Genomic DNA, 13,558 nt, shown 5'->3' with positions numbered 1-13,558 from the left:
ATTTGACATTGAAGTGAGGGATAGAAAAGGAAGTGAGAACCAAGTTGCAGACCATCTGTCAAGATTACCATAAGAGATCAACCAAGATACACCTCAGCCAGTAAATGAGAAGTTTCCAGATGAACATCTTTTCCAAGTCCAACAAGCACCTTGGTTTGTTGACATTGCAAACTACAAGGTGGGAAGAAAGATTCCCCAAGAATTCACCAGGCAGCAAGTGAAGAAGTTGCTTAATGAAGCTAATAAATTCTTGTGGGATGAGCCTTTCTTGTTCAAAAGATGTCCAGATGGAATGATAAGAAGGTGTGTTCCTGAAAATAAAATGAGAGACATATTGTGGCACTGTCATGGTTTAACTTATGGTGGACACTTTGGGCCAGAAAGAATAGCTGCTAAATTGCTTCAAAGTGGATTTTATTGGCCAACCATATTCAAAGATGCCAGAGAATTTGTGCACCAATGCAATGAATGTCAAAGAGCTGGAGGATTAACAAGGAGGAATGAAATGCCTCAAAACTTCATTCTGGAAGTGGAACTATTTGATCTCTGGGGCATAGACTTCATGGGGCCATTTCTCCCATCATATTCCTTCAAATATATATTGGTAGCAGTGGAATATGTCTCCAAATGGGTAGAGGCCATAGCAACAACTACCTGTGATGCACCAATTGTTCTTCAATTTCTTAAGAGACATATCTTCACCAGATATGGGATGCCTAAAGGTCTTATTAGTGATGGTGGAAGCCACTTTTATAACAGACAAATGGAAATGCTGCTCCACAAATATTGAGTAATTCACAAAGTGGCCACACCGTACCACCCTCAGACTAATGGCCAGGCTGAATTGGTAAACATGGAGCTAAAGAGAATCTTAGAGAAGACAGTTGGGGTCACAAGGAAAGAGTGGACAAGAAAGCTGGATGATGCTCTATGGGCATATAGAACTGCATTCAAAACCCCAATTGGGAAGTCACCATTCCAACTGATTTATGGCAAATACTGTCACCTACCTGTGGAGCTCGAACACAAAGCTTTCTGGGCCACTAAGCTCCTCAATCTTGACTCTCAAGCAGTAGGAGAAAAATGGCTATTGCAACTCAATGAGTTGGATGAGTTCAAATTGGAAGCTTATGAGAATGCTAAGATATATAAGGAGAGAGCTAAAAGATGGCATGACAAGAAAATTTCAAGAAGAGAGTTTGAGCAAGGGCAACAAGTGCTGTTATACAACTCTAGGCTCAAGATTTTCCCTGGAAAACTCAAGTCTAAATGGACTGGCCCTTATCTGGTGACCAAGGTTTTTCAACATGAAAGCCTTGAACTTCTAAATGAAGCTACAAAGGACACATTCACAGCAAATGGTCACAGAGCTAAGCATTACCTGGGAGGGCCTTGGAACAAGGAGGAGAGCATTCATAAACTGAGATAAACAAAAATGAAGGACGTCAAGCTAATGACGATAAAGAAGTGCTTGTTGGGAGGCAACTGAAGAACGGATGCTTGACGGTTTAGAATTCAGAATAAATTTCTGTTGCAAGTATAGTTCCTAAACCAACAAAAGTCCTTTCTCACAAATGTTTTGGTTGTCACAAGTAACAAACCCCTTAAAAATTGATAGCCGAAGTATTCAAACCCTGGGTCGTCTTCTCAAGGAACTGCAGGGAGGTATGTTCTTATTATTGGTTTTGAGCTTTGTAAATTGGGGGTTTTGAGAGTAAGAAACAAGTAATTTAAATGACAAGTAAAATAAATAAATAACTATAAAATAAACTTTTGACAAGGCATGAAAATTTGGAAGTCCTATCCTAGTTATTCTTATGAGAATTGAAGTTAATCCCACTTAGTTAACCCTTATGAAAGCAAGAGAAAGTTAAGTGAACTAATTAGCTAGATTTCCCAAGTCCTAGCCAACTCCTCAAGAAAGACTAGAGTTAGTGGAATTCAATTCAATTAGCAAACATAACAATCAATCACGATAAGTTTAACAACTCAAGAATTTCCAGTTAATCAATTAAAGCCAAGGATATGAAAAAGCTAAATAAGAATCATAAATCTGAAATACCTCAATTGCATTAATAAGAGAAAATCAATCTAAACATGAAGAGTTCATAAGCCAATTTGGCAACATAAGTAATTAAATGAGAGCATTAAAGTATTTGAAAGTAAAAGAGAAATATAAGGTAAAAAGGAATATTGAACCTGATAAAGAGTTGAAATACTAAATTGAAATAATAAGAAATCCTAATCCTAAAACCTAAGAGAGAGGAGAGAACCTCTCCCTCTAAAAACTACATCTAAATCATGAAAAGTGAATAATTCGAGTGTTCTCTTTGAATGGATGCATTCCCCCACTTTATAACCTCTAATATGTGTTTTCTGGACTTGGATCTGGGCCAAAAAGGGCTTCAGAAATCGCTGGTAGCATTTTCTGCTTTTTCTGCACGTGGTGTCTGTCACGCGTCCACGTGGGTCACGCGGTCGCGTCATCTGGGAGTTTTTCCTTGTCACGTGTTTGCTTCGATCACGCGTACATATCATCTGCGTTTTGCTCAAGGCACGCGTCCACGTCAGTCACGCGTTCGCATCGCTGCCTTTTCGCGCTGGGCATGCGGCCGCGTCGTCCATGCGTTCTCGTCGCTGCCAGTTTCTTCAAAAACTCCATTTTGTGCTTTCCTTCCATTTTTGTATGTTTCCTTTCCATCCTTTAAGTCATTCCTGCCTTAGGAGATCTGAAACTACTTAACACATAAATCACAGCATCGAATGGTAATAAAAGGTAATTAAAATAATTATTTTTAAAGCATAGGAAATATGTTTTTCACATATATCACATAATAGGGAAGGAAAAGTAAAACCATGCAATTTACATGAATAAGTGAGTGAAGGATTGAATAAATCACCTAAATTGAGCACAAAATACATCATAAAATATGGGTTTATCAACCTCCCCACACTTAAACAATAGCATGTCCTCATGCTAAATCCAAGATGAAAAATAAGGTAAGGTGGTGGAATTTCATGCAATGCAATCTACTCTAAATGCAACTACCTAAATGAGTCATGCAATTCTAGTTATTATTCACTTGTATATAAAGCTTACATGTAGTCAAATTAATTCATATCCTCAAGGAATCATATATTCATAGCCAAACCTTAGATAATGTTTAAAGCACTTTTACAATTGAGATGGGTAAAATATTTCATAAACTTGCAAGACAATTAACAGTTAAGCAGAGATATATGGTGATGAGCTATTGAACCCTCACTGGATTTTGTGTTTACTCTCTAGTCACTCAGTGTTTATTTGGTTAATCACTCTATTCTTTTTCTATCCTTACTTTCTATAACTTTGTTTTTCATCTAACCAATCAACAATTATAGAATACAGACATACAAAAATCATGAGGTCTTATTCAAGGTTGTAATGGGGCCAAGGTAAGGGTAAGGGTATATGTATAAGGCTAAGTGAGCTAATAAGTGAATCCTTGATTAGTCTAAGATCTCACCTAACATACATACTCTGTATAATTTTAAAGTTTCTTTACCTATTTACCCAAAATTTCCCACTTTGTTTTGTAAACTCATGCATTAAGTTTTAATTTTGTCCCATGTGCATTGATTCTTTTTATTTTGCAATTGGGGGGATTTTTGTATCCCCTTTTATTTAAATCATAAATGCACAAGGTAATTCAATTGTTTTGATTTCACATGAGCATGCTTCTCAAATTTTTATTTTTTGAACATCTTTATTCTTTTTAACTTTTTACCTTGTTTCTATCATCCATGTTCCCATAAAGTTCTCCAAACTTAAACAATACACAATTTCTATCTTAAGCTAACCAAGGATTCAACTTGGAATTTTTATTTTATTTTTCTACTTAAGGCTAGTAATGTGGTTATAGAACAAGAGGGGATTTAAAAAGCTCAAGGGGGCTAACAAGGGTGATGTAAAAAGGTAGGCTAATTTGGGATAAGTGAGGAAAATTTCAAATGATGGCCTCAATCATTTCTTAGTATGTATCTATATTCTATAATTGGACATATAGATTAAAACAAAGTAAAGAACATCAGAATAAAAAAGAAGGGCAAAACACACAGGAATGAAATTTATGGTTTGAATGTAACCATACAATTAAGCTCAAAACTCACAGGCTATGTGTTCTCCAGCTCAACAATCATATATCAGTTATACATGTCATGCAAGTAAAAATTAAGAGTTCCCATTATTCTCAATGTAAATCTTAGGGTGGCCCTTAAAATCTTAGTGTTGTTCCTTGATGAAATGTTGTTAACTAACTAACATGTAATGCTATATATACAAGGTGTGTGGATTGTTTTAATTTACTGAAGTCTCTAGTTTACTTCCTTTTTATTTTCAATTTAAACCAAACTATGATATTCTAAAAGGGGTAAACTATGCTAATGAATCTTCATATTCTGTAACTAATAGGTTTAGAATTGCAAACTAAACTAAATGGCTAAAATATGAACTAAAGTGCAAAATGTAGAAATAGAGTAAAAATACATGAAAAGAACAATGTATAAGTACCAAAAGATAAAAATAAAAATAAAGATAAAAATACAGAAAAATAACCAAAATAAGATAAAAGAGTCTGTAGTGGTTCACCAAAAAGATATGCTAGAGATGGCGACCTCCCCACACTTAAAATAAAGCATCGTCCTCGATGCTCACTCAAGCTGGGTGTGAAGGAGTGTCATCACTGGAAGGATGTGCTGCTGGTGTCTCTGTGGTGGCCGGAGGATCTGCAGACTGGATGAGGGTAGGAGGATCTGTCTGCTGTAGTGGAGGCTCTAACTGTATAGGAATCTCGGGATCTGCGGCCTGTATCTGGTGTGGCTCCCCCTACTGTGGTACAGCCTGCTCTGGTCCTGCCTGGGCAGCCTGGGTAGGTGTCTCCTCCTTGTGATCGTCCTCCTCCACCTCAGATGTATCAGAAGGGGTGTCAGGCTCAGAGGGGATGTCGCCGCCAGATCGGATCATCAACTTGACGTGCTCATAGCGTCATTTGTTGCGACGCTCCAGACGATCCAAGCGGTCGAAAAGTCGATGCACCAAATGATAAATAGGCTCAGGGGCGGGTGGAGGTGCAGTGGATGAGGCTGGTGCAGCAGTGGATGAAGAAGGGGCAGCTGATGGTGTGGCTGTCTCACCAGAAGCGGGGGAGGAATGTTGGTCTATGGCCTAAAGCTAGAAACTTCCTGCTGTGAGGGATAATCTTCTTGCAGTCTGCAGCAGGTGGCTTCTCATCAGCAAGCTCCCAAGGCACGTCAGCTCGACAGCCGAGCTGGGTAATCAAATATGGGAAAGGAAGGGTGCCTCTGACATGGACCCTGGCCATATAGTGCCGGATGAATTGTGGCAAATACAGGTCCTTACCTTCCAGCACACACCATAGAAAGGTGATCATAGTAGCAGGCAGCTCCGTCTCATGAGTGCTCGGCATAACAAAGTTGCTCAGGATCTGGTGCCAGAGCCGAGCCTCATCATTCAGATACATCAGCTTGATTCCCTTAGGCATTGTTGTGTTCTTTCCTATGACCCATGGGACAGTAGGATCAAGGGCTATCCTCTGCTTGACAGCATCCCAGTCAAATCGCATTAACCTCATATCTTCTTCAGCCTTTTGGTAACTGTCAGGCTGATCTGACTTAGGCTGAAGGCGGAGGATGTCCTCAATAGCTTCCTCAGTGACTAGTATTTGTTTCCCTCTGAGGTGCACTTCATCCAGGGAAGTCTTGAAATAGTTGCAGTAAAACTCTCTAATCCAGGAAGCATTGACCTCTGTCAGGTTTCTTTCCAAGAAGAACCAGCCTCTCTGTTTTATCTGATCGGAGGTGTACTGCTGTAGTTCTTCTGAAATTTTCAGAGTTTGCTCCAGGTACAGGTTCTTGGAGGTGGCAAACACTGGATACTTTAGCTCACAGTATCTGTTTGCAAATTTTACTGGATCATTGGCAGTGAGGAGCTGGTCAGCCTTCTCCTGCGAGGTAAAGTGCTTTTCCCGCCAGGAGTCATCATGCATAATGTCCAAGATAGACATAGAGGATTCACCTCTTTTCCTTTTACCAGTGGTGGCTTTGCCTTTTCCCTTGCGCTAAGGGTCAGACATCCTAAAAAATAGAAATCCAAGATATAATTGAAGAACAAAAGCAAGAAAATAAGTAGACAAATAGAATAATAACAGTAGAAGCACATAGCGGCAAAAGAGCAGTAGAATTATGAAATGAGTTAAGTAAATGTGCATTATGAATTGTATTTTAGTTAGAAATCTGAAGAGAAAAATCACAATCCAAAATGTAATATAAGTAGAATTCATGTTAATTAGGAAAAACTATAATCATGCTTTGAGTTAGAAGGTTAAAGTAAATAGTTAAAAACTAAAAAGAGAAGTTTGAAGGTTAGATCGGTTAGGATTGAGAAAGAGGTTAGAAAGTGGAAATCAGTGAGTGAGTAAAAAGAAAGTCAGAGTAAGTGGCATGATGATCAGTTTCTAAGTAACAAGAATTTCACAATTATAAGCAACAGTCAACTCATATTCAAGCAAGGAAATCAGGTTGATGATGATTCATATAGATATGGAAATAGCAAAAATTGAAATTGAATCATCAAAAGTACAATTTATTAACCAGAAGATTGAAAAGAATAAGAATGCTGGCCCGTGCATTCAAGAATTGGTTTGGTAAAAGCTAAGTAATAGAAAGTTCAAAATTGCCAAAACCAATGCATGAATGAGAAGGAAACAATTTGTAGAAAATTGGGCAGCATTCCGGCTAAAATTGGATGTTCTCGGGTAATAAACAGAAAGCAAAATAGTTCATATAAGGTGAAATAAGGCTGCAAATACACATAAGTAATTGGAACATGAAAGAACAATGGAACAGCAGCATGAAACAGTAAAGAACAACATATGAACAGTAATAACATCACAACAACATCAGAATTGCGAAAATTATAAAACAAGTAGCAAGAACAGCGCAATTAATAGGCCTAAATCTACTAACCACATCCTAGCTACCTAACCACCTAGAATCCATTACAACATGCATCTCTAACTATCCTAAGTTTGAACATAAACTGAAAAATATGCAACCAACTACGAATGAAAGAAAAAATGGCGTTCGGCAGAACCTGGTAGGCGTATGAACTAAGGTAGGGATCAGAGAGATGGCTGGGGTGTGGTGGTGGTGCTGACGCGGTGGTGAAGGGCGGTTGGTGTGGCGGTGGGTGGCTGTCGGTGGCAGGCGGGTTCGGGTGGGGTTTAATGGTGGTGGGTAAGAAGAGAGGGGTTGAGAGTGGTGGTGGTGGGAGGCACGGCGGTGATGGCGTGGTGGTGGAGGGAAGAAGAAAAGAGAGAGAGAGAAGAAGGGGAGGGAAGGAAGACGGAGGGGGCTGGGCGTCGCGATGGGTCCGGGTGGTTGGGGGTGGTGCGGCGGTCGGAGGTGGTTGGGATGGTGGTGTTGGAGTGGGGAGCAGAGAAGGAGCAGAGGGGGTTGGGGGGAAGAGAATGGGAGCGCGATGGGGGTAGGGTTTCGCGTCACTGGGGGTTAATGAATTTGAAGCCATGCGAACGCGTAGGGCACGCGATCGCGTGACTGGGGTGAAATGGGGTTGACGCAGTCGCGTGGTTGACGCGATCGCATAGAATGGTTAAAAGATGAATGATGCGGTCGCATGAGGCATGCGACCGCATCGCTGAAAGTTGTGCTAAACGCACAATTCCAGCGTCGTTTCAGCGCAACTCTCTCTCTCCATTTAGGGTGTTATGCAATCCACGCGACGCGGACGCGTCGCTCATGCTTTCGCGTAGGATGGGTATGTTGCAAGTGACGCGTTGATGGACGCGAACGCGTGAGCCGTTTTGTGCTAAACGCACAATAGCCACACAATTCCAGCCCAGACTTCTGGGCGTTGGATTTTTACGCCGATTTCTAGATCACGCGTTCGCGTGATTGACGCGGACGCGTGGGGGGTAGTTTTCGCAACTGATGCGAACGCGTGAGCAACGCAGTTGTGTCACGTGCTTCTCTCTTTTTTTTTTAATTATGCAATTATGCAATTATGCAGTTATGCAGTATGCAATGCTAATGAATAATATTGAGGTTCAATGAAAAATAATATAATATAAAAACAAACAACACGAAATAAAACTGAAAAAGAAACGACCATACCATGGTGGGTTGTCTTCCACCTAGCACTTTTAGTTAAAGTCCTTAAGTTGGACATTGGATGAGCTTCCTGTTATGGTGGCTTATGCTTAAATTCATCCAGAAATCTCCACCAATGTTTGGAATGCCAACAGCCTCCGGGGTCCCTGAAGAACTGAAGATTAATGATTTAGAAGTTATAGTAAACTCTCGTTGCAAGTATAGTTACTAAACCAAGCAATCAACCTTTTTTACAAACGTTTTGGTTGTCACAAGTAATAAACCCCTTAAAAATTGATAACCGAATTATTTAAACCTCGGGTCGTCTTCTCAAGGAATTCCAAGGAAGTATGTTCTTATTATTGGTTATGAGTTTGTAAATTGGGGTTTTGGAGTTTGGGCAATGGGCACAGGTATATTTATAAATTAAAGCAATAAAAATAAATAAGAAATTTTATTGTAATTAAATTAAAAACCTTGACCCGAAGAAGATTAATCGAAAGTTCTATCCTTGTTGGATTTTTCTCAAGATCAATTGATAATTGAAGGTTGCTTCTACTTAGTTATCCTTTACCAAGTAAAGTAAAAGAAAGTCAAGTAAGTTAGAAGTCTATTTCTATTCACAAGTTCTAATCCTCTCCCTTGGGAAGGATTAGTGTTAGTGACTAGAGAGCCAGCCAACGATAAACCCAATTACAATTTAACTCTTGAGTAATTCAACTCAAGGGTCTCCGAATATTAATCAACTCTAAAATCAAGTTAGGATCCAACTTAGAACATTAATTAATAACAAACAATAGAAGAAGTGATAAATCTGAAATACCTCAATTATATTAAATAAAATATTCAAATCTTAACATGGAAAAGTTCATAAGCCAATTATGCAACATAACTAATACAAGCATTAAAGTATCTGAAAATAAGAGATAAATATAAAGTAAAAGAAATATTGAACCTGATGAAGAGTTGAATCCTAAATCCTTTAAGAGGAATCCTAATCCTAAAACCTAAGAGAGAGGAGAGAACCTCTCTCTCTAAAAACTACGTCTAAATTATGAAAAGTGAATTATGAAAAGCATGATTATGAATGGATGCATTCCCCCACTTTATAGCCTCTAATCTGTGTGTTCTGGGCCGAAAACTGGGTCGAAAACAGCCTAGAAATCGCTGGAGAAGAAATCTACCATGCTGATTTCCGTCATTGCGACGCGTCCGCGTGGAGCACGCGTTCGCGTCGCCTAGCGTTAGGGCAACTGGAACCGCGTCGTTTGGACCTCTTTAGCTCAAGTTATGACGGTTTTAGTGCAAGATGGTCAGGCTGACAGCTTTGTAATTTCTCCAACTTCTTGTATTTCTTCCACTTTTGCATGCTTCCTTTCCATCCTCTGAGCCATTCTTGCCCTGTAATCTCTGAAATCACTTAACACACATATCAAGGCATCTAATGGTAATAAGAGAGGATTAAACATAGGGAACTTAAGGCCAAAGAAGCATGTTTTCAATCAAAGCACATAATTAGGAAGGTAAATGTAAAACCATGTAAATAGTATGAATAAGTGGGTAAAGAGTTGATAAAAACCACTCAATTAAGCATAAGATAAACCATAAAATAGTGGTTTATCAGTCCCAAACTAGGCATGTAAAGCTTTTGAGCGAGCAGCTTCAAACAGATTCTCAGGCTCCCGGGGTGACGAATATCAGAATATTTTCTAGGATCCCAAACCTTGCTTTTAATCCGCCTTTGTCTTGATATATATTTTTCCATCCAGGTGGTTTAGGAAGTAGATTCTCGCCAAGATGACCAAACGTTTTCGGAGATCTATTCAATTGAACATGATACCAATCCGTGCACTTCGAATTGAAGCGTGGAACCTTATTGAATCTTGCGCATCAGCTCGGAGTACGAGCCATTTCCCTCTTACTCTTAAAGCCGCAGAGAGCTCTAAGCTGGCCATCTGTTTCAAGTAAACCATATTCAAGTGGAAAAGTAAAGATAAAGGTTAAGGATTGTACCCACTTGAAGCTTGTATTAGGTGGTAATGGCCTTGGGATAGGTGTTTCCAGTGGTTCTGTAAGTTCTACTCCCTTGTAGTCTTTTGTGAATTCCTCCACTTCTTTACAAGATTCTTCAACTGCAACTGCGTCCTGATCAATGTCTTCTATGTCTTCCACATCACTCAAGTCATAAGTTGGAGGTCGAGAAAAATCTACCTCCGCATCATCTTCGTATTCACTTGGGGAAGATTCTTGAATCTCAGAGAATTCACTTGCGGATGCAAGTTCATTACTAGGGGAACTTGACTTGTGACTATCATCATCAAGGAAACTTGCGTCTTGGGTTATTCCATCTAGAACTTCATAAAATACCTGCTTTGGAGGTTGTGCACTATCCTCTTTAGCATCAATTGTAACGTCCTTGATGGAATTTTTCACAACTCTGGATTCCCATGGAGGTTCAGCATCTCCTAAATCTTCAATCAGTACTTCTTCTTCTTGGATAATTTGAGCTTCCTCCAATTGTTCCAGAATAAAGTTATGCTCATTACTGCCCACTGGGGTTTATAGTGTCTCCTTTATGCTACGTTTGTCATTAGATTCTCCACAAAAAGCTATTGGAGTTCCTTGAGTGTCTAAACATCTGGAAGATAATTGATGTATTGCTTGCTCCAGCTAATGAAGGATTGTATGAAGTTGATCTACTGTTTCCTTGAGACGACCCTGTGATTCTTGAGGTGATGGATATGGACATGGTACATAAGAAAGTGGTGGTGTTTGGGAGTAATTGGATTGGAATTGGGGTAAATAAGGATCATACGGTGGTGAATGGTGAAAAGGAGCTTGTGAGTGTGGTGGTTCGAAGTTATGTTAAGAGGATGGTCTATAAGCACAGGGTGGGGCTTGTTGGTAACTACCAGGAGGTCCACCATATCTATCAGCTTGGTATGCATTGTAGAATGGTCTTTGTCCATGATATCTTGGAAGGTGTTGTTGCCGAAAGGGTTGATCAGATCCTCTTGGCTCCATCCATCTTTGATTGCTTAGACCTTGATGCATATTCCTGTTATAGCTTCTATTCCTTTCAACAGATTCAGAACCAAACTCAAAGCAAGAGGGGTGAGAGTTCATAGTAGCTAAATAGAGATAAAAGAGAAGAACAAAAACAAATAAACAAGTAAAGAAAAAATATTTACAATAACCAATAATAAGGCACACGTTTGCAGTTCCCCGGCAACGGCACCATTTTGAAGAACGGATGCTTGACGGTTTAGAATTCAGAATAAATTCCCGTTGCAAGTATAGTTCCTAAACCAACAAAATTCCTTTCTCACAAATATTTTGGTTTTCACAAGTAACAAACACCTTAAAAATTGATAATCGAAGTATTCAAACCTCGGGTCGTCTTCTCAAGGAACTGCAGGGAGGTATGTTCTTATTATTGGTTTTGAGCTTTGTAAATTGGGGGTTTTGAGAGTAAGGAATGAGTAATTTAAATGACAAGTAAAATAAATAAATAACTATAAAATAAACTTTTGGCAAGGCATGAAAATTCGGAAGTCCTATCCTAGTTATTCTTATGAGAATTGAAGTTAATCCCACTTAGTTAACCCTTACGAAAGCAAGAGAAAGTTAAGTGAACTAATTAGTTAGATTTCCCAAGTCCTAGCCAACTCCTCAGGAAAGACTAGAGTTAGTGGAACTCAATTCAATTAGCAAACATAATAACCAATCACGATAAGTTTAACAACTCAAGAAATTTCAGTTAATCAATTAAAGCCAAGGATATGAAAAAGTTAAATAAGAATCATAAATCTGAAATACCTCAATTGCATTAATAAGAGAAAATCAATCTAAACATGAAAAGTTCATAAGCCAATTTGGCAACATAAGTAATTAAATGAGAGCATTAAAGTATCTGAAAGTAAAAGAGAAATATAAGGTAAAAAGGAATATTGAACCTGATAAAGAGTTGAAATACTAAATTGAAATAATAAGAAATCCTAATCCTAAAACCTAAGAGAGATGAGAGAACCTCTTCCTCTAAAAACTACATCTAAATCATGAAAAGTGAATAATTCGAGTGTTCTCTTTGAATGGATGCATTCCCCCACTTTATAACCTCTAATCTGTGTTTTCTGGACTTGGATCTGGGCCAAAAAGGGCTTCAGAAATCGCTGGTAGTATTTTCTGCTTTTTCTGCACGTGGCGTCTGTCACGCGTCCGCGTGGGTCACGCGGTCGCGTCATCTGGGAGTTTTTCCTTATCACGCGTTCGCTTCGGTCACGCGTACGCATCATCTGCGTTCTGCTCTAGGCACGCGTCCGCGTCAGTCACGCGTTCGCGTCGCTGCCTTTTCGCGCTGGGCATGCAGCCGCGTCATCCATGCGTTCGCGTCGCTGCCAGTTTCTTCAAAAACTCCATTTTGTGCTTTCCTTCCATTTTTGTATGTTTTCTTTTCATCCTTTAAGTCATTCCTGCCTTAGGAAATCTGAAACTACTTAACACACAAATCACAGCATCGAATGATAATAAAAGGTAATTAAAATAATTATTTTTAAAGCATAGGAAACATGTTTTTCACATATATCACATAATAGGGAAGGGAAAGTAAAACCATGCAATTTACATGAATAAGTGAGTGAAGGATTGAATAAATCACCTAAATTGAGCACAAAATACATCATAAAATATGGGTTTATCAGCAACCCAACCAGAGGTAACTTTCTTTTCATAGTTGTTTTAATAAAAAGTCAAGATTTTCCTGTATTACTAGGAGTTAAGTTTGGTGTTGCACATCAAAATGAGTATAAAAAGGGTGAATGTGTGATTTTAAGTTTGGTGTTCCACCTGAAATCTCACGAAATAAACAATAACCTTCCAAAGAGAATCATGAGTCAGAAACTCCAAAGCAATCAGGGAAATTTCTTGACAATTACTTAACTTTTAGTTATGGCTAGCTTACTTAATAAAAGCACAGAGTTTCATGTATGTGATTAATTTGTTGCATAAGAGACATTGGCAAGGAACTAAGTTTGGTGTTCACACACCAAACTAAGTTTGCTTCAAGTGCTTGGGGGACAAGCAACTTCCACTATCACTGCATAAAATCATTCAACTTTTTGGAAGGACTATACATCATCATCAAGAAAAGCACAAAAGCTAAGGTGGATAATGAAGGACTAAGCAAGAAGATGCCAAAAGGTTGTATTGTTACTCAAATGTTTATGCCTTGAAGTGCTTTAGTTGGAAGTCTAATTGTACCCCTTCTAATTAGTTTACCTTTGTTTACATTCATTTTGTTTACTGTCTTTTAATTGTCAAATAAGTATGCTAGTCTAAGTGTCTGCTTCATTTTCATCTGCCTGAATGTATGTCTTGTTCCCCTTTGCATAAA

The 13,558-nt window shown here is 38.9% G+C and overlaps 1 protein-coding gene across 1 annotated transcript; it reads left to right on the top strand.

The window, feature by feature from the left end:
• Positions 1–853: 853 nt before the first annotated feature.
• Positions 854–1,429, top strand: LOC107605038 (uncharacterized). The gene has a single exon (XM_016306780.2). It carries the CDS (start codon positions 854–856, stop codon positions 1,427–1,429), a length of 576 nt encoding a protein of 191 aa, XP_016162266.2.
• Positions 1,430–13,558: the final 12,129 nt, after the last annotated feature.

Source organism: Arachis ipaensis, chromosome B1 (genome assembly GCF_059453495.1).
Source record: "Arachis ipaensis isolate K30076 ecotype BB chromosome B1, ASM5945349v1, whole genome shotgun sequence".
Classification (NCBI taxonomy): domain Eukaryota; kingdom Viridiplantae; phylum Streptophyta; class Magnoliopsida; order Fabales; family Fabaceae; genus Arachis; species Arachis ipaensis.
Note: the sequence above shows the minus strand (reverse complement) of the source record. Positions and strands in the feature narration are given on the sequence as shown.